Source organism: Dreissena polymorpha, chromosome 13 (genome assembly GCF_020536995.1).
Source record: "Dreissena polymorpha isolate Duluth1 chromosome 13, UMN_Dpol_1.0, whole genome shotgun sequence".
In the NCBI taxonomy this organism is placed as follows: domain Eukaryota; kingdom Metazoa; phylum Mollusca; class Bivalvia; order Myida; family Dreissenidae; genus Dreissena; species Dreissena polymorpha.
In genome coordinates, this window is record NC_068367.1 from 17,794,659 (window position 1) to 17,822,467 (window position 27,809).

General features: G+C 32.3%; 1 protein-coding gene across 3 annotated transcripts; it reads left to right on the top strand.

Moving 5' to 3' along the window:
• Positions 1–4,514: 4,514 nt before the first annotated feature.
• Positions 4,515–27,120, top strand: LOC127855941 (uncharacterized). Of its 3 annotated transcripts, none has more exons than XM_052391859.1 (9): positions 4,515–4,667; positions 20,365–20,418; positions 21,026–21,131; positions 22,040–22,078; positions 22,272–22,325; positions 23,449–23,553; positions 24,777–24,812; positions 25,157–25,240; positions 26,486–27,120. In XM_052391859.1, the coding sequence occupies exons 2-9, from the start codon at positions 20,382–20,384 to the stop codon at positions 26,508–26,510; spliced, it is 486 nt and encodes a 161-aa protein (XP_052247819.1). In that variant the 5' UTR covers positions 4,515–4,667; positions 20,365–20,381; the 3' UTR covers positions 26,511–27,120. The 3 variants fall into 3 exon arrangements, with proteins under 3 accessions (XP_052247819.1, XP_052247820.1, XP_052247818.1); XM_052391860.1 differs by lacking the exon at positions 4,515–4,667 and adding an exon at positions 11,321–11,464 and having other exon boundaries at positions 25,157–25,275; XM_052391858.1 differs by lacking the exon at positions 4,515–4,667 and adding an exon at positions 11,329–11,464.
• The last annotated feature ends 689 nt before the right edge of the window (positions 27,121–27,809 follow it).

Here is a 27,809-nt window from a genome sequence, read left to right on the forward strand (position 1 = left end):
AAATGAACTGATATATTTGGAGAACTAAGCTTCGTCTGTTTGCCTTCGTTATTTAACGCGTCTGCAAGGATATAGAACCCTACAAATAAAAAAAGTTGCAGTCATTGAGCTAATTGTTCCAATAGTCTACTAAGGTCCAGTATGAACAATACCTAGCTATTCCAGCAATAACAACACACACTCGTGCTGTTGGAATGTTTTTATGTGTTATACTGATGTAGCTTTTACTTACTATTTTTTACTTATTGTTATGAAGAAGAAGAACTTTTATTTCGACAAATACATATACATATTTACACAGTTGAAATAGGCCGTTATGGTCCTTGATCAACATATATTATATCATTCATATATTCATAATACATGGTGTTGCTTAAAAAAACGTTATGGTTGAATAACGATAATGTTTTGATACAGATACCAAATATCGCATCCACTCGAGATTCAAAATCAATTTTCTTAAGAGACATACAGTATTTACACAGCATATATTGATTTGATATTTCAATATTTCTATTTGAAAAACATGGTCTATAAAAAGTGTTAATAGTTTCAAAATCAATAATTTATTAATAATTTTTTTTAACAAACTGTATGTTCTTCACATATAATAATGTAATATTCACACAACATGATGTAATATTCATATCATATTACGAAAACATAAGTACAATAAGTCTAATGTGACGAGGCTTGAATAGACATATATTAATGTAATATTCATATAACATGATGTAATATTCATATTATATTACGAAAACATAAGTACGGTAATTCTAAGGTGATGAGACTTGAATAAACTATTTCATCATCTAAATATGGTGATTATTAGAAAAACGAGTGCATAAAGGAAAGCTAACTCTTCCAATCTTTCTCACACGGAACAGAAAAGTTTTCTCCCTTTACCAAATGTTCTATTCAGTATACCTAAAACTGCTAGTCTTAGTTGATATGGTTTAAGATTCAAGATTCAAAATAAAATAATGAAAATCTTAATCACCGATTGTATCCTTTTGTTGCAATATACAATATACAATATACTTTACTGAAATAATTGATCTTGTTTCATCCAATAATGGATCTGTCTTTTACATGCATATGATCCTACCCCACTAATATTATACAACATGTATACATCACCATGGGTAAAAACGATTATTATTTTATTAGTCCCTGTGTGCATAGTTTAAAAATTTATATGTAGTCATGTAATACACGTATGACGCTAAATACTTTGGCTTTATGATGTCTGATAATTATTTCTGCATATATTTGCAATGCAGATACCCCAGTTACACCCACAACGATTGCAATTTTCATATACGGGCAAGTGAATCAGGACACTGATGGTGAATTATAGTTTATATTATACAATAAACGATATAAATATTACTGCATTGTATTATGTGCTTTTCTCAGTTCGAAGGCTTTGCTTACATATACAGCTAGGTTTCGTAATATTTCACACTTATCATTTGTAATCAACTCGACAGTTTTAAACATATTTGGTCTATGACAGTAATAATGCTTAAGATATTTTCCTCGTACACTATCATATAACTTACACTCAAAAAGGAAATGAAATTCGTCCTCTAATTCATTACATTTGTTACATAGCCTTTGTTCCCTTGGCGTTCTATTCCATCTACCTGTTTCAATATTTAATCTATGTGATGACATTCGTAGCTTTGTAAGAGCATTTCTATAGCATTTAACATTTTACATGTTGAAGATATGGTTGAAATTGGAAATTACAGAAAGTGTTATAGAATATCGCTCGAGATGAATTTTCCAATCTACTATGCCAATCCTGTAAAAATATGTCCTTAACACGTTGTTTAAAAGCACTAATAAACTGGTTATTATTTCCAACACTCTGTTGCAGCCATACATGATAGAAACCTAAGCTACACAATGTATCTTTAACAAGTGAAGCCCAGTTTTGCTTACGTGGATCATAATCAATATCATTTAAAATAGTATTGTAAATATATGACACATATTTTCTATCACTACAGCCAGTGATCTTCAACCAATATATAATAATACAAACAAGCCTCTGGAAATGTAAATCCATTCGGCCAATATCACCATAAATATTTGACTTAAAAGTACGACATATATCTTGATCCGGCCTTAATAACTTATTTCTTCTGCAATTCGACTTAGGATCCTCAACATTTCAGGGAAGTTTCATGAAAATCATTAAAAGGGTAAAGTAGACACGAAATTGTAAAGTAAAGACTGGCGACTAATGGGCGGATGGACTAACGAAGGGCATTCCTATAATCCCCATCTTCAAACACTTTAATAAAGTATAACAAGAGGGCCATGGGCCCTAAGGCGCTCACCTGAGACCCAAAGGAACTAAACTATTCTGGGAAGGTGGAGTTCAAAATAACAAGGGCTGTTTGTAAAACATGCATGCCCCCCTATATGGGCTATAAGTTGTAGTAGCAGCCATTGTGTGAATACGTTTTTTGTCACTGTGAATGGTGGTGGTGGTGGTGGTGGTGGTGGTTGCAGAAGAAATAGTAGTAGTAGTAGTAGTAGTAGTAGTAGTAGTAGTAGTAGTAGTAGTAGTAGTAGTAGTAGTAGTAGTAGTAATAGAGTAGTAGTAGTAGTAGGTGGTGGTGGTGGTAACAGAAGAAATAGTAGTAGTAGTAGTAGTAGTAGTAGTAGTAGTAGTAGTAGTAGTAGTAGTAGTAGTAGTAGTAGTAGTAGTAGTAGTAGTAGTAGTAGTAGTAGTAGTAGTAGTAGTAGTAGTAGTAGTAGTAGTAGTAGTAGTAGTAGTAGTAGTATGCATTACAAAAATGCAGTTAGCCTTACATTTGGTAAAATTTAAATATATTACAAGGGAGGCAAATCTGTAACAATAAATTTAAACCAGGGGTTCCACTGGCCCAAAAAAAGTTGTCGCCACTTTTTCGCGGCGTGAATACTGTCGGTTATTCCACCTTATTAATAAGAACAATCATTTCAAGAAACCTTACTACATTAATGTCATTGACTATATTATCACTTTAAAAAGTATGTTATTTCATAAAAAAAAACAATAAGTACCTTCATAAGTCATACCTTCATAAGTCTTAATAAGCTTTATTTGTATATAAATAACATTTTTTTCAACTTGATAAACAACACAGATAACCAAAATAATATAATAATGTTAACATCAATGTATTAAACAGTATGCTGCATAAATGTTTCGAAATTAATTATTTAAACATAAAATCACACCAATGTTCATGATTTGAAAGGGAATCAGAAAATAAAGCATCTCACTTCAAAGTGTTTAACAGTTATATTTGGTCATTTGGACATGATATAGTCATATATCAGCTTCTGTTGTTAACAAGTTTTCTGTTAGTGGTGGATGATTTCCAGGTTCAATTAAATGACTGTTGTTCACGCCTTTTTCCTGACAGAAAGGCCCAGATAATTGCCACCATCCATTCTAGTTACCTGAAATAAAATAAAACATATTTTTACAAACTATCAACATCAAACCAACACATAAATATTTACAACTGACAGACGCTGGCCGCTAATGCTCGGTCGCGTGCTTTCGACTCGCAGTACATTTTCGGATAGGATTTTACCGATTTTTTGAAATTCGCCACTTTTAAAAAATTGGAGCCACATTAAAAAATTTTGCGCCATTTGGCGCCAATGGCGATCGACAGCGGAACCCCTGTAAACTTATTGCATTTGTTTCCCCTGTAGTGTATTACCTCCCCTGTCCTGCTTATATTTATATTAATTAACAAAATTAAACATTAACACAATATTTAACATACAAAATATACAAAAAAATCTCATATTCTGATAATATTTTTACTGATTCACTGTATTTTACTAAAAGGATGATGTTTCATTGGACTGATAATTATAGATTTAGGATAACAGACCAGTTGCTTCAGTAATATTGTTCAGAGTGTGCCCTGTTGGCCGCGTATGCATTCTTAAATTATCATTCAAATGAAAGTTTTCACAAAATAGGCAAAAACGAATAAACATGCAAAGTTCAACGAGCTCCTGCGGCCATGTTTTTTGACGAATCAAATTTCTTTGAACAACTTTTTCAGGGGAGCCTTCAAAGGTCATTCCTGTGAAATGTTTTGAAAATCTGATGAGCGGTTTCTGACAAGAAGATTTTTTAAGGTTTTTACCATATATGGTCATGGCGGCCATCTTGGTTATGTGATCAAATTTTTTTTAACAATTCTTTTGTCCCATGACCTAGGGATGCTCCACATGAAATTTAGTTGAAATTGGCTCAATGGTTTAGTAGAAGAAGATGTTTACAAATTGTTTACGGACGGACGGACGCCGGACGCTGAGTGATCACAATAGCTCACCCGAGCTATCGCTCAGGTGAGCTAAAAAGCGCAATAATGCATTGAAACCAGACACGACGTCCTGACTAATTTCGCAAATAATTCAATACCTAAACGAGTATACGTCACTTAAGATAATAGATAAAAACTGTCGCAACCAAGATAAAATATAAAACAAAACACTATATAAGGTAGCGGTATTATACGTATATTGTTGAAACATGTTAAAGAGAAAATAGATTTTGAAACCAGTTCTGTAAGTTTGTTTTTAAAAGCGAGAAACCGAGGTATATGAACGGAGTTCTCAGAAAGACCCTTCACTGAAAGGTAAGAGGAGTTGCTCGTTTTTAAATTCTAAACATCAGTTTCGAACATCTTTATATTAAATATTTAATATCCATATTTTCCGAGGGTAATATGACTATTCAGTGTGCATCTTTATGGCTAATACTGTGATATTCATCATAGTTATTGACATATTTTAAGAAAATATGTGCTTTTTATCATTATCACAGGGAGTTGTAAACGCATTCAATGAGATAAGAAACCTGCATTTATGGCAGTAAATAAATCAGTTGAAAAAAAACAACAAATAACGAGTTCATAAAATGATGAACTATTCGTGTAAGAATAATTTTGTTCGTGAATGAAATATCAGTCTTGAGAGAAACTTAAGCGCCTTTGAACGTGCACTCTTGCATGAAAATGGCGCTATATAAATCCGGGATAATAATAATAAAGAAACAGTGTATTGGAAAATATTTTTATCACGATGAACAATACGTCTGACGTACCGGTACTTATTTTTTTCGCAGGGCAATTTTTAGACACGCACGTCTTTGTGAATTTAAAGCTTGTTGTAAAGTTACAAATCATAATCTTACATTTAAATATATTTCAAAGGAATGGAAAATGGTATCGTGTTATTTTTTCATATAAGTATGAATATCGTGAAAAAAAATGTTAAAGGTATTTACATTTTCCCTACTTTATACGATCACCGTACTTTTATTTTTATTCTATGTCAATAGGATGAGCGATATTGTATTAATGTTTTAATGTAAAAGATGAAATGAAAACATTCAACTGGTTTCATCACGACAATAGCACACAATAGCCCACATAGGTCTGGAATATACTAGTTCCCAAAGAAGGTTATCGAATAAAAACGAATTATCCGGAGTATTAACCGTGATTTATAAGATCTATTAAATACTCAAGATAATCAAAACATTGATACCGCGTGCATCTTACCTCTTAACTCTTTAAAACACTACCCTGTTCTTCGATAATCCAAACTCAGTTGGAAAATTCAAGCTGAAGAAAAAAAATGTGGGCCGAAACTGAAACTGAAACTGAAAGGTAGATGACTATTTTATCATTTCTGCTAATTAAGTAACTACAATGCCGTAATTTTTCTACATTTGTGACAGTGAATGTCTGACCCACACAGATGTTTTGCATTTGCAATGATTTAATAGTTTTCTAGTAAAAAAACGATAAATTTGTCGTCGAAAAATGCTAATTTACATGAAATGCGACCTATGTGTTGAATTATTTACACGTTAATTGACAAAAGAGCGAACGAAACTGTAACAGAGATATGCCATATTATATCAGGAATGTCCTTTAAAATTTTCCTTTCAACACCTAATGTGTGTCTGTGTTAAAATCATGTGTTTTCAGGACGGGTATTAAACTTTATGGATAAATCCAAACTGACATAAATACATCTGGCAGTTTGGTCATTATCCATCGACTTCTTGATGTAAGTTTGGAATTATCCATACACTAGTTAGGTCATTATCAAATTTGTATATTTTTGTCCCAAACAAATACGAATATATTGCGTTTTCGAGCATTTACGCCAATACTTTTCTTTACATACATACATGAAAGGTAGTCCAAACATTAAAACATTAAAAACCTTCCATAACAATTGTTTTTGGCCTTAACCTTTCGACAATTTCATTGAATTTTTCGTGATTTTCAAACATATTCATTTTATTTTGACATAATTGTTTTTAATTGTCATGGGTTTTATATTAGCGCATTGTATCCGGCAAATAACATTTTATAAAAAAGAAACGTTTATCATGTGACAACTCAACATAAATAAACGTGTTCTTAGAAATAAATGACTGAAATCTTTATTTCTGTCGACATTTGTTTTTTCAGTTTGAATTATCCTACTCAGTTTTGATTATCGACGTACAGGGGGTGTAAAATGCGTACACTACGATATCTTTGCAAACTCGAATTTAAAGGGTGCAGATATAGTACAGATAAGTACATTATTATTTAGCTGTCCTTACTTTTCACATGTTCCACAACGATATAAGATAGCATCTGTTTTCCAAATATAGACCACTTAACTGGTAGTTAATAACGATGATAAAGGAATACATACTATTGATGTGTATTTGCAAAAAGATTAGTTCTCGGATGAAAATTGTCTACAAAATCCCAATTTTCTTGAGTTGGCTAGTTTACCAAAGCTAAGTGCATATAGTTATACCGGCTGTTTGCACATCATTAAACCTGATCTGAAGTACGCGAAAACAAAACTACAACAATTTTATTGTGATTTTCATTGACAATTCATGTCAAATTGAAGCCATGAGAATCAGAACATTCTGGTAAAATAATGCACCGAGTTTGAGATTCTATTATTGAATTTGACCCGTTCGGAACGAGTGCATAATTTCGCTCATGTAAACATAGTAAATTGATGGAAACATTTAAAGAAGATCTAACGAATAGCTGTACATTCTGATGCGCACCTCTAAATTTCATCTGGTGAGAATTTATAAATGATAATTTTATAATATTATTTTAACATGAAGACCTTACTCATTCATTGCTATGCTTGATTATTTAATATGTCAAACTATCGTGAAATGGTTCTTAGTTGCATTATTAAAGTAAGAATAAATAATTCGAAAAATTATTGAATTGTAGTAATAATAATATGTTTCTATAAGTATTATGATTAGGAAGAAGGCAAACATTGAAAGAGATAATCATCTAAAATAATTGTTTGTGTTGAATAAGTTTATAAGTTTATTCAATATATACAATGACATACAGTCCATGAGAATACATGCTCAAAACATAGTAACATATATAAAGGCATGATGTGTGATCAGTTTTGATTTTCATAAGTTGTTTAGTGAAGTATCAATACAGGAAAAGGTCTAGGACGAGACATTTTTTTACAACATTTAGAATCTATTTAACAATTAATGCTATAGCGATAACATAAAAAACAACAAACAATCTACACGAGAGCAAGAAGTCAAGTTTGAGTAAGGAAAAAAAAAATATTTATGCAGGTTTCTTTGACTAAATGCTTTATGTACATGCATAGCTAAGTTTCTGTTGGCACTTATATTAACTGATTGCATTAATTCAATAAAGATGCCTTAAACTTGAATTTCAAGAAATACACAAGGAATGCTTCGATTTTCCTTTTTATTTACACGAATACATTTACGACTTTTTCATGTCACTTATTGATTTGAAATATACAAATAGTGCCATTTGTTTTTTTTATTTACTTTTTATTTAAAAAGGTGCTCAATATCTGCGAAGTCCAATTTATGATTTTTCATAAGTACGTTCCTTATTCTATATGATTGTTTTTTGATATACTTGAATTTGAGACAAAAACATTTGGAAATATGTAGCGGGTTATTTCTCACCACATGTTGATTCTTATTCGCGTACGTAGTACGCAATTGCATTGGAATAACGATGTTGCTCAAAACGAATGTTAATAGAAGACCTGCATTGTGTTGCTTCTTTCGATATTAACGACCATAAAGTTCAGTTATTTATAGTATCCTGTGAAACAATTGGCCATATATGAATGAAACAACAGGACGAGCTAGACTTGCGTGAAAGCTCCATATTTCTAAGAACCTTCAAGCAATCGCACATACTACTTAACATGGTCCGAAAATGATTATGTTAGTTTATATCATTTGTTAATATAACATGATGACACTATTTCCGATATCAATAGACGTATGTTAATTATAAATGGTTATTAAACAAGTCACGGTGAGATCAGTATAAACGGTGGATAATGAAGTATTATAAAAAAGGAGGCAATTTTTGGATAGACTGGTCTTGGCATAGACTACACGTTTAAAAACGGATAAATATACAATATAATGCGTATTAAAAACGCAAACAATTTGACTTTTACGCAATTTTCATTCAATTTGATGCGTATGAAACAATAGTTTCGATCGCAAATGCTTTGCTCATTTTCGGTATTATCTCTTTGGAGTTATTATCGTAACGCGGCTACGCTTTCATTCAGCAAGCGCCTGGATGACGGAGCAGGAAAACAGTCCAAATTATTCAAATGCTCTGCGGACTAGATTTAATAGTCAAATAAAGCGTCTGACCAATTTTTTAAGAAGAGGTTACGCATGCTCAATTAATTTCCTTATATATTACATATAAAAAAGTTCGATATCTATTTTTACCATGATCAAGCGTATAGTCACTATATCATCATACATCATTGGAAAAATAAATGCATAATCTTTTGAAAAAATGCATGTCATTAAATTCTTTGCGTTGTAACTCAAAATATTCACCTTAGAAAAGGCACACCGGTTTTGACAGCTATGGAGGCGGCCATTTTGGGCTCAACTAGTATGACCTACTTTCAAAGCCGAGAACCATCAACAGAAAAAGTATTGCACAAACATGGCTTTGTTTCTTATTGCTTACACATATACCTTCAATTGGATACCAAAACATACCATTTGCAATGTATTTTACAAATCCAATGCAGCATGCGCTGAATAATGTGTGCCAAGTATCAAGTTGACTGAATGTAACCCTGCAAACAGGAGTTCCGGTTTGCGGTTATGTGATCTACGACGACATACATGCGTTTTCAATCTGACTTAATCCGTGGCTCATTGTGCATGTATTTGTAAAGCGTCTGTACTTTCAGTTTTTATTACGATTCAAAATAAAAATGTCTAAGAGAGGTCGAAAGACGTCCACGATTGTTGCGCCAAAATATTAGTGTATTACAAATTTTTCGAACCTAAAAAGCAAGAGCCCAAAACTGTTTATTAAAGTTAATTATGATAGTTTACAGTTTGATTGAATCAATACAAGTGTTCAGTTTCAACAGAAGTAACGCAGCAATGAATTAAAGGTATCCATTTTTATAACTCATTTCACCCTATTTCAAGAATGAAATCACCCTATTTCTCAAAGTCAATGGGTGAAAACCCTATTCCCCAAATAATTATTTGGGGCACTGGTCTCGCCATCAAACGCGATCAATGATTAGTTGTGGTATTTACCATACCCGTTTTGTCATCAAAAGTCATAAATAGACGCTGTATAGTGGTAAAGTTAAAATATATATTATTTGAAATGTTGCACCAAAATATATGACGCCGAGTTAAGTAGTCGCACCGACCGTCAGTGGGTGGGTGGGTTTGTTTGTGTGTGTCAGTGTGTGTGTTTTTAAAGAGTTGGGAAGGCTCCGTCTTTCCGGACTTCATATCCGCTCGGTAACCTTTACATCCCCGAAAGGATTTCAAAATAGCTTCGGATAAGTATTACCCACGACAGTACACTCTGTCGCGAATGACTCCCATGTTTTTTTTTACAAAACACCAAGGTCGCTCACTATCTTGGACTAATTTAATGAATGTCGGCTTCATCCTATTATTTTTGCATGCGTAAAAGGATTGAATATAACATCGGATTTAAACTGCATAATAACAGACTTGATGAAATGTCCTGGTAAAATTTAAAGATAAACTTCAATCAATGTGTATTTCTCCGTTGAAACGTTTACATGCCTTAGAAGATTTTATATACGTTCGATTATCGTACACCATGGCCAAGCAATGTGTTATAACTTGGCATAATGCGTACTCAGAGTGGTGAACACTTGTTTTAATCCACATTTAAGTCGGGATGTAAATGTCGATTGTTTGGCCCGCGTATTGAGTAAATACAGATACAAATTTATTGTTTTCAATACTGTAAACGACTCGTTCAATAGACGTCGTCTCTGGAGTCTGTTTATTATTATTTTCGAAAGAAAATGCAAAAGACAGTCAGATAGACAACTTTATCCACGCAAAGATTAATTTACCTCAAAGTGTTGAACTCGACTTTGAAGGTTTTTGTTAAAAGAAAATCGTAGGAAAGTTGACTTTGAATTGTGATTAACTCAAGACTTAAATAATTTGATAAAGGACAAATGGAGTGATAGAAACTATAACTTTATTTTTTTGCATCGAAATATGAAATTGACCACGACCTATCGTGACTGATGCATGCCTTCTGCGCATCGTATTCCCGCACTGAACATTTTCTCCTAGTTTTATGAAAATCCTTCAAATGATATAGTGGATATAAATCGGGCACAACGTTGACTGCTTAAACATTTGACCTTAATGTTTGACCCTCATCTTATTGTCTTTTTTACAATCTATGAACGTTTCATGAAACACTTTAAGGGTATAGGACAGAGTGATTGCATACGAAAATGGACATTCAAACCACGTTGCCTTAAATAACGGCATTTAGCCGGCATAACTGACTCATACTTCCTGCGAATCGTCTTAAGATTTTCAATGCTTGAGGCTGGTTAAAAGTCACAAATATCTATTAGAGATACATAGCGGACGCGAAAGTGTTCCGTGAAGACTGACGGACGGATGGACTGACGAATGAACAATCCCCCGCGGGATCAAACGTGTAACGAAAATAATCACGTACCCACCCAACACACAAAATTAAATGTTTATTCCTGTAAAAAATGTTTAAGTGCTATATTAAATTGGAAAAAGGTGCAATCATGATTACTTTGAAACCAGACATGATTTGTTGACTAATTTTGCAAATAATTCAATACGCGACGGATCATTTTAGATAATTGAGCAAAATTGTGCAAACCAAGGTTAAAATGTGAGACTATGTGATTTAGCGTGGTTAGATAGAACATGCTGAAACACGTTAAAGAGAAACTAGATATTGATTTTGAGATCAGTGATGATATTGTGTATCAAAGTGCAGTTTGAGCGGAGAGGCCGAAGTCTGTGAACGAACTGCAAGCACTTCACAGAAAGGTAGGAGGAAATTCTCGTAAATTTTTATTGACACTTTTCCATCTTGATATAAGTATCTTTGTCTTCCGGGGGGACATGAAAAATAAGTTTGCCTCTATATGGCTAGTACTAAGATTTTCATATTTGTAATTGCCATAGTTGTTTTTATAGAACATGTTTTTTTTATCATCATCGTTAACGCATTCAGTGAGTTACGAAACCTTCATTAATTGCAGACCTCAGTGAACGAGTACATAAATTGTTCTTGAATATGAAATCAGTCTTGAGAATGGAAAAAAGAGTGTATACGAATACAATTCGGATTACGATGGACAATTCGTCTGACGAACTTCTAATTCTTTGTTACCCAGGAAATTGTTTAGACACATATGACACTTTTTTTAAATACACGATTATTTTGTAAAACTGGTAAAGATAATCTTCCATTTTAAAAGAGAATATTGAAAAGATTATCGTATTAACCTTATATTTTAAATTATAGTAATGAAAGTCATGAAATTCGATGAACAAATACACATATGAATCGCTTATTGAATACGATTTCCGTACTTTCATTTGATTCTTTTTAATAATTGAGGCTTTTTTGCATGCTTCTTTGAGTGTAAAACATAGTATGCACGAAATCGAACTTGTTTCGACACAATTGCACAAAAATTTTCGGAGTTGTTTATCGAATAAAAGCCAAGGTGAATTGACCATTATTTTATAAGATCTATCCGATACCTATGATATGATTTTCAGAAAATGTTATGCCGCGTTTGTTTAACCTTGATCACTGTAAATGCTGACACTACGATAAATCTTCAAACTTGAATTAAACGTATGCGGTTATAGTGCAGATAACAAACAAGCATTATTATTAAGCGTTGTTGAATTTTCAAACGCTCCATAGCGACATAAGATAAGATATGGATTAGTGTATCGGTTACGGTTGTTCAAAACAGAAGCTGCTTTCAACAATGAAAAACACACACACAGAAGATATATGATCGTGTGGTGGCAAGTTTACCAATGCGAAATGCATATATTAATGTCAGTAAATGACAACCGCCATACTTGAATTTGAGGTAGTAGGAAAAAGGCCGGAGAGAAAGAGACATGACCAATCACCACACTAGTTATGTGGTCGGATTTGTGGTACAGCGCTTTACTTACTGAGCTATCCGGTCTCAAATACACAACATCAACCACTTCATTGAAAATCTGCCTAAATTGTATATATGACACATGTCATGGCATAACATATATATTTATAGATAAATGCAATGAATAAAGTACTTGTGATGCGTTTCATGCATACAGTGTTACTATTTATTGCTTGGCAATGGGTCACTTGCTTTAAATAAAGAACCAACTAATTGTATACAATGAGAATGCAATACTGCTCCAGCAGCTGGAGCTTCACTTCTTTATATTATTTATCAGGCCTTAAAAGATTTTATTTATCCCGAAAAATCATTGAGGGGAAATGTATTCGCTAGTTTGCCCATCCGTCTTCCGTCGGACTTTCCGTCTACCCTTATTTCCATCATTGTTTCATACTTTCGTACCCTGTTTATTGCTAAGCAAGCACTATGTGAAATGTAACAAATATTTATGGGAAGCTTACCCTTACCAAAATGACTTACTCCCGCTTATATGCGGCTTATATGCGAAGCATAAGAGATTTATATGCGGTTTATAAACCGCTTATAAGTCGCATATATGCATTCAAATATCTTGAATTAGCGAGATATAAGTCAAAGGCAGTTATAAGTGAGATGTAATACTTGAAATGTTTCGCATATAAGCGGCTTATATGCGGTTTATAAAGTGCATATAACTCCCTTAGAACAGAGCCAAAACTATCCACTTTTTTCTTTCGCTTATATGCGGATTATACACCGCTTATACGCCGTTTATGCATCTAATCCAAGCCTTAAACTGACCAATCAGTTGACATTTTTGTCACATGACCCAGATTGACCTATCAGAGCAACACACTACAATAACAAGTTTGAAATTTTCAGTCAAACACTGGTGTGTGTCTTTTTAATGATTTCTAACAATGATGCCCAATAAAGAGGTAAATATATAAATATTTCTAATCAGATATTGTTAATGGTGTGTATTTTATTGTAATTCAAACAAATTACACATTCATTTTAATGAATAAGGTATTAAATTAGGGCATAGACATGTCACGGTTTTTCAAAAGTGGGTGGGGTAATGGTCAGTGAATCTTGAAAACACTGTCATAAACTCAATATAATAATTGGTAAGATTTATCTATTTTATTAGATAAAATAATGATATACAGTTAAATGACGTCCGTCTGGCTAATAAAATGTTATCTTGATTTTGAGCTTTTTGTTTTCAAGAAGGTCTATATGCGCGTGTGACGTATTCGTTGTTTACATATAAGAAATCTTAAGTGATGTAAGTGATGTTTTATCGCCCGTTAAGTGAATGCTATTGTTAGTTTTTACTTCTTTTCTAAATATATTTTAAACTTGTATTGATTGCAATACACGCATTGAAGGCTTATCTATTTGGTTATGTAACAGTCAAAGCATGACAACTGGAATAAATGGAGTTTATGACAAAACAATTTTTGTCAGGTTCCCCACCCATTTGCAGGTGTGATGAACCATTAAACCGATAAAGCAGCGAAAATTTCTGTTGCTGTGACGGGTAAAAGTTTTCCGGCACATGCCGTTTTTTAGCTCTACTGGCTGAAGGCCGGAAGAACTTATGTGATGGTATGGTTTCCGTCGTCCGTCCGTGGGTCCCTGCGTCCGTCCGTCTGTATAAGCGGCTTATATGCAAACTGCTCAATTTCTTTATAGCTCGCATATAAATTGCTTATATGGCGCATATAGGCGGCTTATATGCAAACTGCTTAATAACTTTATAGAAAAAGAGGACCGACTTTTAACAATGAAAAATGGTCATTTAAAAGTGAAAAGTTAGATATAGTTGATGACTTCAATTACTTAGGAACAGTTTTTAATTACACGGGTTCGTTTTTACTAAATGCTGAATCTCTTTCTGGGAAAGGACTTAAAGCCCTAAATGTTTTAATGATTAATTTAAAAAACCTTGATATCAAACCTAGTATTGCTTTTCAACTTTTTGACGCATTCGTGGGTGCGACTTTAAATTATGGTTGCGAGATATGGGGATTTGATAAGTTTATCGAAATAGAACGTATACATCTTAAGTTTTGTAAAAGGCTCCTAGGTATCAAAGCATCTAGCAGCAGCATGGGAGTATATGGGGAACTAGGAAGGTATCCACTTTGCATTAACAGAAATGTTCGTATAATAAAATACTGGTGTAAACTTATCCATTCAAATAACATAATCATATCAAAATTGTATGAACGCTTCAAAAGTATGAAACTATGTAAAGGCAATTGGGCTTTAAATGTGAAGAAGTTATTGGATACCTACGGATTTTCATACGTATGGGACAATCCCTCTTCGGTCAATCTCGATACCTTCCATATTGTATTTAAGTCAACTGTTTTAGACGTTTTTAAGCAATCCTGGTACAATTCGATTAATAATAGCAACTCATTAATGACATATAAATTATTTAAATGCATCTTTGAGTTTGAACCATATCTTGATTATTTGCCAAACAAATTGCGTATATGTGTTTCCAAATTACGATTATCGTCGCTCAAACTAGCAATTGAAACAGGTAGACATAACAATATAGAGAGATCACAGCGAGTATGCGCAAAATGTCAAGTCAGAGATATTGAAGACGAGTACCATTTTATCATGATATGCCCAGCCTTCAATTCACTTAGAAAAGAACTAATCAAAGCCTACTATTATAAAAGACCAAGTATGTTTAAATTTGTTGAATTAATGGGTACTTCAAACAAAACACAAGTAAGGAACCTGAGCAAGTTCATATGTAAAGCTATAATGCAGCCCCACCCAGCTAACTAACCCTGGATATTCAAATATTAACTAATAAATTTCCCTTCATCTAGTAGTTGGGTAAATAAACTCGTCTTTTTAATGTTTGATGGTCGTACTATGTTCATCCTCAACATTCGTCTGTAAAAGTTCTTAGTACATTCACCTTATTCATCATCTGAATATGTTAGCCTAGCACAACTTAAATATTATTGTTGCATATTTTGTAAAATGTACAAAAATGAATCAAATTTTGTACAATTACCTTTTGTTTTTAAATTATATATGTTGTACAGTTTAGTATATTTCAAATACTTCACTTATAGCCTTAACGCATGATCAAATTTTACTTATCTTGAACAAATTAGTTAAAATATTAACTAACTAATTTTTCTTCATTTTTTTCCGTATCAAGTTGTCTTGTATAACGTTTAAATAATTGAACTATATTTATGGTTTTCATCCTCCAATATTTCTATGAAAGTTAATAACAAATAATTGTTTTCATCATCTGTATATGTTAATCTAGAGAAACACGAATACTATTTTATTGTTTTTTTGTTTTTTTGTTTCTTATTAGTATTTAAAACAAATCTTTATTATATACAACTTATTAATTAAAACCATGTATGTATGAATATGATCTTTACGCGATCAATATGATATTTAAATATTCTTATTTGTTATCACGTTGACATAATGCTTTGTATACATGTAACTATTTTGTAAATGACAAAAAACTGTAAAGTTTACGTCAATAAAACATTCTGTCTGTCTGTCTGTCTTTATAGACCGCTTATAAACCTCATATAAATCGCATATAACTCCCTTATACCCCGCTTATTTGTATCCAATTTCATATGCGACCCATACTTCGCTTACATCTCATTTGCATGTAAAATCCCAACATGCGGCTTATAAGCAACTTATATGCGAAACTTGTAAACCGCTTATATGCGTCATATATTTTTTTTTGGTAAGGGTAATTACCAAAAATTATTCGTATAAATAGTCTTTTTAGCAGTGAACTGTGACCTGGGTAATCTCACATGGAAATAATATCCATGGAAAGTAGATTTTAAGTTCAATGTTATATATGTGAGCTCAATTGCCTTCGAGTCCGTTTCCTGTATTGAACCAGTTTTTGCTGTCACACGAGAAGCTCTTGATAAATCTGTGATCTTATTACCTCTAAAAAATGATTAACGAAATCACTCATATCGCCATATTGTGAGATATTGCAAAAGAGAAATGATGCTTATTGGAGTTGGATAATAATATTCCATATACATCTAATAAAATATGTCCCATGTTTCGACTTGTAACTGAATAATGTACCGGTCATATCCAGATGACTATCATTATTTTGCATATATCGAGAATATTAAATTCAGTACAAAGACGATCACTTCTACGGAGATTCCGTAAAAAGGAAAAGGAAGTTTTATCACATTCGAAAACATTTCAATCATTAATGATCATATAACGTGTGCATTTTACCCTCTTAATCATTGAAGAATACATTCATACATAATATGTCATAGGATCCTCACAATACGATTTAATTGCAAAATGAGCATACGGTGGAGCAAACATATCCATTTATCCATCATCATCATCATCATCATCATCATCATCATCATCATCATCATCATGATCATCAGCATCATCATCATCATCATCATCATCATCATCACCACCCCACCTCCACCTCCACCACCACTACCACCACCACCACCACCAACACCACCACCACCACCATCATCATCATAATCCTTATCGTCATCAACCATTATAAGTTATTATTAATTCCTTTCATTTTTCTTAGAATGTTCTATCGATTGTTTTTGTTATTCATTACAATCTTTGTCTTTTATAGCTGACGCATAAAACGTAATATATATGCATGTCCAATACAAAAGCAAGTGAAGAGTATAAAGTGTTTAGTTTACATATTAAAATCATTGTTTTTATGTCTTTTGTAAGGTTGAAAATAAAGACAAAATACTGATCGAGAATTCACTTTATTCTTTAATTAAAATCGTTTTATAAGTAGTTCACTAGTGTAGACAAACGAAATTCCCTATATGTATTTAATAAACTGTTAATATTGCTGCACATTTACCGTTTAGTGCATATGTATAAGAATGGCTTTGCAATTTCGTTTTCGGTTTTTCCTATTCAACTTTTCTTCTAAACCGTCAATTCACAAATTGCTTTATGACCCTCTTTATGTTATCTGACAAAAATGACTAAGGCTAGAAATGGTGCACCGAGTGCAGACACAATAAACGAGATATTGAATTTCGCTGACACGACATTGACATAAATTGGTTTCCATATTTACAAAGCGTAGCCGTTTAAGGTAAACAAAGTGTTCGATTTTCTGAAAACAGATGTATTTGTATATCGATCACGCATGTAGCACTAAGATTCGATACAATTCTTCACCAACACTTATGTGTTGCATAATATATTCAATCAAATTATTTTATTAATTTTTGTTGTTGATAATTTTCATAGGAAAAGGCAAAGCTTAACTATTTAGATAACATGTCAGGATCTTATACTTGGAATAACAACCCCAAAAATGCATTATTTAAACATTGTAGAAATTAAACGGGATATTTAAGAAATATGTAAGCCTTCAATTAAAACAGATGAAGAAGTAAGAGACTAAGCCCTTGTTGAAATATTTATGGACATCTATGCTAACGACATCACTGATCAAATCACATAATATAGATATTTTTATCACACATATAATTTGTAAACTATGCATAAGTATAACATTTTTGCACCGACACAGACCTAAAACTGTGACCAGCTTGTTAGAATGATAATACCCGGTGTTGTGCTGCCAAAGGTCCTATAAAGGCTTGCCTTAAATTATTCAAATATTGAATTGAAACTCCACACATGTTTTAGCGATCATTATTTGTGTAACAGACCAAGGCCCATAGCTCTGACTTGAACTAAGCCAAATATGCGTTTTTTTTGTATTGTTTGGACTACATTTGGGACTAGTTGAGTTAAGGTACCGGTTGCTTAAACTAGAAACAAATGTCTATACTTTATAACTTTAGTCTGGGGGAGGTTTTCTGATGTTTGTTTGTACGTTGCTTAAATGACTACATTGCATGCAAGGTTGTTATAAGTAATTGAACTTATGAAATATAATTTCTTTGAATGATCAGAATTGTTGTTTTAATTAGTAAGTTGTTATCAGTTAATTTACAAATAATGCATAACTACTACAGATATTCAACTTAAAAAATGGATTTGTTGTCATTATATTAAGTGAATGACAGAAAACATAAATTATACTATCAAAGTAAAAGAATTAGTTAATCCTATCATGGGACAGCTCCTCTTCAACAGTCCTAGTTGTATATGAACTCACGACTGAAAACTTGGCGGCCTTGTGTTAGATGCAATTCATTATTTTTAGTCTTATCGGTTAAAATAGTATAATACAAAAATTAGACTATTTAAATCTGCATCATATGAACGGTGAAATGGTTCTTAATTGCATTATCAAAGTATAAAAAAGTAATAAAAAATGAAGGTAGTTATAATATATTAACACAAATAATCAAAATCAAAACGATAACCTATGTCATGAGATGGAGAGAAAGAATACGATTTTGGTGCCTATGCAACCCACAAAACCGCAATAAGGATTAAATAATGTTTAGATTTTTAGTTCACCTTATCACGAAAAGCTCAAGGGCAACTATTTCGATCACCTTTTGTCCGGCGTCGTGCGGTGCCCAGTATGTCCGGTCAACGTTTAGCTTGTTACCACTCAAGAGGCCACATTTTTCATACTGATTTGTTAACACTTAGTCAGAATCTTTATTTGTACGATATATAAGCCGACTAAGACCTTATAGAACGAGATTTGTCTGATGTCAAACCTTGACAACTGTAAAATAAAGCAAAGATCGGGTACCAGAGTATGTTTATCCAATACTAGGTCACGTGATGGTCAAAATGGCGACGTCCATTCCGAGACGTAAGATGTAAAATATATTTAACACAAAATGCAACACAAACAGCAAAACACATGTTTTAGAAATACAAAGCGCAAGAGCTCGTGACGTCATTATTAACACGTTAAACGACACAAATCATATTCTTTCCCGCTAAAAATGCTGCTTTTTAGCGATTGTTTTCATTATTTCTTTAAAATCGGGGACGAAGAGGTATGATAAACAGATAAACAGGTTACTGCCTGATCTTTTTGTAAAATATCAGGCTTGACACGAATGAAATAACGGCTCGGCAAGCCTCGCCATTATATTATTCTAGGCCTCGCCTGATATATTACAAAAAAGATCAGTCAATAAATTGTCATTCTCTATATATCTCGACTTAACTCCCCGCAAATTTTCTTAGTGGAATCCTAATTAGGTCATCCGTAAAGAAGTTTCGCAGCGAGTAAAGTCGAGACATAGAGTGAATATTACTATGAAATAAACGCCAGTAACATTTGGCTGATATTGCTGGAAAGTGAGCGGCATTTAAAAAATAAATACAAGTAATAAAGGGTTTATAATGGCGAAAAATGCCTGCCTCGGCATGGACGTCGCCATCTTGACAATCACGTGATTACCCTCTCTGAGTTACTTCCCTGGTATTATCAAGGTGATGTTCCCGGTTTATTATGTAGTGATATACCAAATATCTACCAATCGAGTATTTTAAAAGACATACTTAATGCAAAATTTCTTTAAATATGTGAATATAGTGAAACAAACCTTTTTAAATCCGTTATATTTTTTTATCCTTATTTTACAGAATGTTATTTAAAATTAATGTGTGTGCTGAATAAAGGATTGACTTTATTTTGGAAGTCAAGATATACGAATTGAATGCGAATTTTCCTTTTTATTAACATGCTTAGTGACGACTTGTCACAAAGTGATTTGAAATGATTTGCAAAGAATGTATAACAGTTCTTCATTTTATTTATAATTTTAGCAAAAAAGAACGATCTCATGGCTGCGGTTTTAGGGCTTGTATCTAGTGCTGTTGGTAAGTATAAAAGAGTCATAACATTGGGAATAAGGTTGAGCTTTCAATATTCATCGTCGTATCATTTTTGTTAAAATGTTTCCCTAATTGTCAATATGTATATGATAAAATTGTGTGTGGCTACTTGTAGTTACCGGTAGTTTAATTTTAACTGTTTTGATCGATGTATTTTGATATAAAGTCCTATTTTCATACTCAGCCACAGCAATAATTGTTTTTCTTGGAATATGCGAGCGTTTACTCAATAGAAAATGCAAATGAGGCTACGGGAAATATACTGACAATGTACATTTTAATTGATCATAACGTAGGAAGATGTCAGAATGCGCTTTCATAAATATTTAAATGTAAGAGACAGTCGGAGAAAAGAAAGTTCTGATTTGGATCTACTTGGCTGTGCCATGTAACGGTTTTTTGGACACGAATATTTTTTCGCGTATGGAAATTGAAATGGAAAAGTTCAATTCTACCATAACATTTATTACGGCATTGTATTCTTTAACATATATGTTATGTTTGTTACATATTTTTTTACACGAAGAGAGTATTGACCATATTCAAACATTGTGGACGACATAAGCCTAGTTGTATGTTTTGTTTTATACAGGTGGATTAGTGAAAACGGGAGCACAGGTATTGGGTTATGGTCCAAAAGTTTGCGTCTTAGGACACGAACATAGTAGTGAAGAAGAGGCCAAAGCATGCAACGCAGCGTAAGTTATTAAAACTAGTTATTTTTACTCCAAGAAAGGGGGAGCACATATTCACCGTTATTCCGACCGTCCAATTTTTACGTCTATAGAAATACGTTTGCGGGTATATGAAACGTATTTTCACTTCCTTAAGAAATAGTATTCTGTTAACTGTTTGAATAACTTTACCTGCAAGACACTTCGAGATAAATAGGAACATGTATATGAAACCCTTATTTAAAGGTCAATCTAATCTGTTTTCTATCTACTCTTTTTTGAAGTACATAATTCGGCCAACTCAAGTAGTGTGACCTACGCTCAAAACATGTGATCTACCACATTTGGTAGCTGATTTCTGCAAAATTGTCTGGCGTGTTTGCAGGCTTGGAGGGCAACAAACGTGACGACAAGCCAGAACGACAAATGTACCCTCCAAAACAACAAGTGATGGTACTTGTCTTTTTTTTGCGTGTCCGATCGTTTGGGACTTTCAAACCCGCTTACAAGTAAACAAATTAAAATCGCCAACATGGCATGATTATTTTAAATTGTTGTCTACATTTCATCCGTACAGCGTATCATCGTGATGTACCTATCAGTTTTACCAAAATTATTGGGTTCGTTGCGTTAAGACATACAACGTAAGATAATATACATAACAATATTACTTTCTTGCAAGAAAATAAGCATTCTAATTATCATTTTGAGATCTTGTATAATCGTCATAACCATAACATGATACATATTATAATTTTATGTCAAGCATAAGTTCCATTGCATTGCTTTGTAAAATTTATTTCTTATCCTTATTTTTATTCTGACAATATTTTAGAAATTCAATTACATAAATTAAAATCCTTTTTCTGAAGTAGTTATAATTTAAAACGAACTCGCTCATTTTTGTAATACTTGTCAATTTTGTATTTAAGGGAAGAGAAGAGAAAGAATAATGAAGTCGAATTGTCACGGTATTGCGTTTATTTTGATAATAAATACTTAAATGTTAGACACGATTTCCATACCTTCTAATAAGTGACTTTACCAAATATCATATAACGATAAGAAACCTTGTATTCCTTAAAGAAGAATAATATATTTTCAAGTAACGTACTTTGAATTATCTAAAAGAATTTATGTTGTTACACAATGCGTGTTTTCTAGCGATGCAAATCGTCACCAAGCAGCCATGCAAAAAGAGATCAATGAGGCCGAGCGGTAAGGGTGAAAAATAGTTTACAGAAAAAACATATCACTCATATCAGTATGCAACAATGCCGATACGACCAATTAAGTGACACATATAACTCACAAGGATCGAGTGACTTAATTGTATATACAATCGTGTTGGCATTTAAATACTTAAAACTTAAAAACAGCAACAAATTGCATTTTAAACGGTTTGCAAAACTCACAACAAAACAAACAAGTAAATGTTTTGGTTCGTATAAAATGACCTGGTAGAAGCAATTAAACATTAGATATTGAAATGAAATATTAATCAAATATGTGATTATGAATATGGATACAATAATTGAACAGGAAAAAATAAATCAAACACTTAAACGTAAAGATAACCATCTAGTTTAAGGTTTATCTATTCACGTTTTGTAAAATAACATTGCGTCTCCCCTCTTGTTATTTTTAAATTGTTTTATTATGAAGGCTGTTGTTTATCTTTTTAAAATGATTATTTACATAATTGTTATCTTGTAATATTCAGGCTACGTCCAAATTGATAAATTTCATATAAAGGCTCTTCACAGGTGATTTTTTGTCAACATGTTTAATACGTGGGTGTTCCAGTTAATCGTTTTGTCTCATTTCCGTAATGAACATTATATCTGTTATTTTGTCAAGATACAATACACAAAGAAATGGTAATTATATACTGATGATATGATTACATGGCTCAACTTGTTAGAAGGAATCCAGGCCTCGTACCTAAGCAAAGATTTAAGACACGCCTTTTAAATTTAATATGTACGGGTACATTAAATTTCACAAACTCGTCGATAAATAGTCTCCAGACTTCGTCATAATTGTTGTAAAAGTGACATAGTTTGAACAAAATGTTTCTGATGATTGATATTTACAGGCAAAAATATAGGGAGACATATGCAAATGTCAATTAAGAAAAGTATGCATAAGTCAAACTAGATCATCACTCATTGTTCATACAACACTAATCCTTCCTTACACAAGTTAGCTATGTTTGGAACATTCATTCTAATAAGTAAACGTTTGTATCTTCTATGAACTGTATATGTAAATGAATTTATATATGAACCTAAACTCACATTTTAATCTATTAAATAGCATGTTCATTTTCATAATTTAGCATCAAAGCCGCTGAAAAGACAAAACAGGCGGAAATACAAGCCACTGAACAGACAAAACAGGCGGAAATAAAAGCCGCTGAACAGACAAAACAGGCGGAAATAAGGTACAGTACATAAACTATTAACCAAGCATAAAATAAGTCAAAACATTTAATCTTAGCATTTTGATTAAACATATAAAACAATCACATGAATGTCATATACAATATCAGAATAGACATAATACCCGTTATTTTGTCTAAGACACATATTGTCAGTGGTGTATTTATTTTTAAATATTGGAATCCGATGCATTTTTTGCAAGGCATTCATATGAAATGAAGCAATAATAATTATAAAATGTACAGTTGAATCTCTATATAAGTTAAAAACCCAATAATACTCAAAGTCAAGGAATATTTCGTAAGATATTTCGAAAAATGAAGTTAACACATAAAAAATCAATGTTCCTTAAAGCAATAGCCATAATTTCAACGTAAGATGTGGTCTGGTAACATAGATTTAACGAGATACAAAATGCTCGTTTTTATTTTGTGTGACAATATTTTCCATGTTAATTTCTTGGGACAATATCCGAACATTTACGAGCGAACGCGAGATTGGTTTCGGGAAGCTCATGAGAACTACGTCGTGCTTCCGACGCTGTCCGAAGCCAATATCGCGTTTGCTTGTAAATATTTGGACATCGTCGCCGAAAATTCACATTGAATACAAGTATATTATGACACAAAAAATAAAAACGAGCATTTTGTATATCGTTAAATCTATGTTATCATACTACATCTACTTTTAGTCATTAACATCAATTCAAGGATGTAGTACGGGTTTTCAATCTGATGAACAAATAAGCGATGTTTCTAATTCTTGCTCTATTTTCAGTATTTTGTAAGAATACGAACGTTATCTTTTTTGTCTCTGTCGATTCTTTGACATTGAAAAAAAGCAAAATATTCATTATAAACAATATGGATTTGAAGATTAAATAAATTTCTGTAGCATTGGGCAGTATTTGCAAATTATTTGTTCTCTAACTTCTAGTGTTCTTCGTCCTGTCTCAATTTGTCATGTATCACTAGAGTACCTGAATCTTGCTTATGAATCAGTACCATAAAACGGCAAAATTAATAGTAAGAGTTAAGATTATTGGTTTATCATCTAGTATTACAAGAGAATAACTTCTGGTACATTTTTAACCCACGTGAACAAACAGGTTAATTGACCAAACAAGTTTTGACTGGAATAGATGATTTGTACTTTGTATTTAAAATATAATTAAACAATTATAATTAAATCATATTATATTAAAATATGTTTTATAATATTTTAGATTGAAAGAGAAGGAGCTAGAACTGGAAGAAAAAAGGTACGTTTCAAAAACGAGTGTCAAATCCCCTTGAAGACAAACATTTAGCTTGCACAATAGCATCTAAATGGTTATTTTTAATAGAGTATTATAACTGTTCACACTTGTCAACAGTATATGAAAACAACAATTCTACTTGAACGCTTCGTTAACGCGTTGAAAAGTAATTTGTTATATAGTTATAACAGGCTGATTTGCATATGATACCAAATGCCCGATATTCAAAAGTAAGCTTCTTTAGGATGTTTGACCACTGCTTTTTTTATGCAGATTCAACGCAGAAGAACAACCCGCATTGCTACCCAGTTACCTTTTTGATCTAATACAATCGTTTAAATGTTTAGGGAAGAAAATCGTAGAAAAGAATTACAGCTGGAAGAAGAGAAACTTGAAGCACAGAAAAGAAAGGATGAGCTTGAGGCAAAGCGGTAGTGGTCTTTACCTCTTGGAAATATTAGCATACGTTTGTATACATTTGATATTTAATAACATTATTGATTATACGCTTTTGTTGGGTATGCGATTGCTAAACATATAGAGGACATGTGTTCATGTCAGTGTAAGATCGTTTGCAATTTCATGAGTGATCATAGAAAATATATTATCACGAGTGGCGCAGCCAATAATGAAAATATTTTTTTTATGATCACGAGTAAAAAAACAAACGATCTTACACTGACATGAACAAATTTTCTGTTTCTTTTATGTCCCTTTTTCAAGAAAATTGTTAACAGCTGTTTCCCTTTCGCTGAAAAGTTACCCTTTCTCCCGTGACGTGCCTCAAAACATTTCAATACACAAAATAACGTCATTATTCCAGCGCAATTCCCCAGTTAAACTCTTTTACAATGTAAATTAACGGTGACAAAAGCATAAAATAACAAGTAAATTTGTTGGATTCGGTGGAATACCGATTTTAATTCACTTGTGATCATAAAAAATATGATAATCTTGATATGATAATAAAAAAAGAAAAAGTAGTTCCGAAAATTTGTTATTTTCACCGGTGAAATAACAATTTGTTTATTTACACTGCTGTTATTTCACTGCATAAATGTCATATTTTATCATTAGGTATAAAAGAAATGTATTTTATACATTCAAATAAGTCCTAAGTGGAGACTACCAAATAGTATTTCTCGTCTACAAATGACAAATATCCATTATAATTAAAACTTTGCGCGCGCAATGTGCATTTCTTATATCGTCAAATATTAACCCGAATGTATTAAAAATAAAGAAAATGGAAGAAGACTATAAGCTATCTTTTTTTTTCTATAGCTGAAGGTTTCGCTGTATTGTGTCATATCATGGTCAATTGGTCCTCTTAACATTGGATACACATTGAGACAGAGATGAAAGTAGACCTGGCAAAGAAACGTTAAATGCACAAATGACACAAATGTGTTTAATATAAAATTGCATTACCGGTACATACATCTTAATGATATGTTAATTATATGGGCTATAATGTTTTTATTTTCTCATTCTAAATGATTGCATATTTTATATTGCAATCATGCTACTTATCTGTTGCAGATTTAATTTTAATGTCCCAAACTAAAATATTAAATGCACACATTTGGTTGTTATCGTAATTCAGTTTCTTTAATGACATTTATATAACTGTTTATAAGATTTTACAGAAAACAATATTTTTATTTTTATTTCAGATCCAAGATGTGCATTATTCTGTAAGAAGTTGTTTTGAGATACGACATGCAAACTTTAAAAACCATGTCGTGATGTATATCTTTCGTAATCTTGTCCGTGTTTAACTATTATGTGTTTACTATTATGTAACTTCTTCTCATATACTGCTCGCAATCTTACTAACGTAATGTTTACTACACGTGCACAAACATTTAACGCACGATAGTTAAAAGCGAGCAAGTATTGATTGGTTTATAAACTTTATATATTTCATGTATATCAAAGTTGCACTAAATACATTAATACTTCCAGAAGCTATACATGTGTAGTCCATACGAATAATAATGTTTTAGTTACACGATTGGCATGCGTTGATCATACTATTAATGGGAAATATCGACAGTAAATATAAATGTGCCGTTATTTGTCTTGCTAAAATGATATAATGTTTCAATCGTTCAGAAATAATATGTACAATGCAAAAATATGTTTTGCAGCATTTTCATAAAACGCACATGTTCTATGAAACATTTATGTCATTTCGTCATTTGTATGTCATCTTAGACTTTGAAAAGAAAACTATCTTTATTTCTGCACTACTAAGTCTACATGTGCTGATTCGTATTAATGTACAAATAAAAATGAGTGTATTGTATGTTTATATCGCATTCTTAATAATCAATTAGTGTGCATGTAATTAGTTTTGGTGAATAAAATCACCTCGCTGATTTACTTCACATATCTTAATCGATATCAAAGAGTAACAGTGTTCGTACATGCATGACCAAAGAGATTGATGGAATCACGCGTGTAAGAATTTAGACAATAATGCACATTATATAAATGTCATGTTAACAATTTATTCGTATTGCGGCCAAAAACCATCAGTTGTCTATGTAATTTAAAAACAATAATGTTGCGCATAGACCAAAAGACACATTCACTCACTTAAAATAGGGGTTAGTTTAAATGACAATTTCCAAATTAAAACAATAGCCAGTCTTTTATGTTTTCTTGCACTTACTTAGGCCAACACGCGTGGCCGAATGTCAGAGTTCTGTATGGTTATTGCGAGTTGGAAGAGGCGATAAAAAAGCGTGTACAGTTGGTTCGTTGTTTCAGGCTTTATGACAAAAATAGGTTAACCATTTTAAGTGAATTGTAAACATAATTTTGTAACTCACCTTTATACCTCTTGTTCACATTGTAACAAATGTGCCGAGAGTATTAATAAACGAAACGAAACGAATAATGAAAAAACTCAGTATTGAACCTTTAACTATAAGTTTACAAGAAGGCCATGATTATGGAGCGGTATTTGGTTAAAAAAACTATTCATTAATT

Bases quoted from the DNA above. Each gene is read 5' to 3' on its own strand.
- LOC127855941 (XM_052391859.1), top strand. From the start codon at position 20,382: ATGGCTGCGGTTTTAGGGCTTGTATCTAGTGCTGTTG. The intron at 21,132-22,039 runs GTAAGTTATTAA...TTTGTATTTAAG, and splicing joins GCCAAAGCATGCAACGCAGC to GGAAGAGAAGAGAAAGAATA. The intron at 23,554-24,776 runs GTACAGTACATA...ATAATATTTTAG, and splicing joins ACAAAACAGGCGGAAATAAG to ATTGAAAGAGAAGGAGCTAG.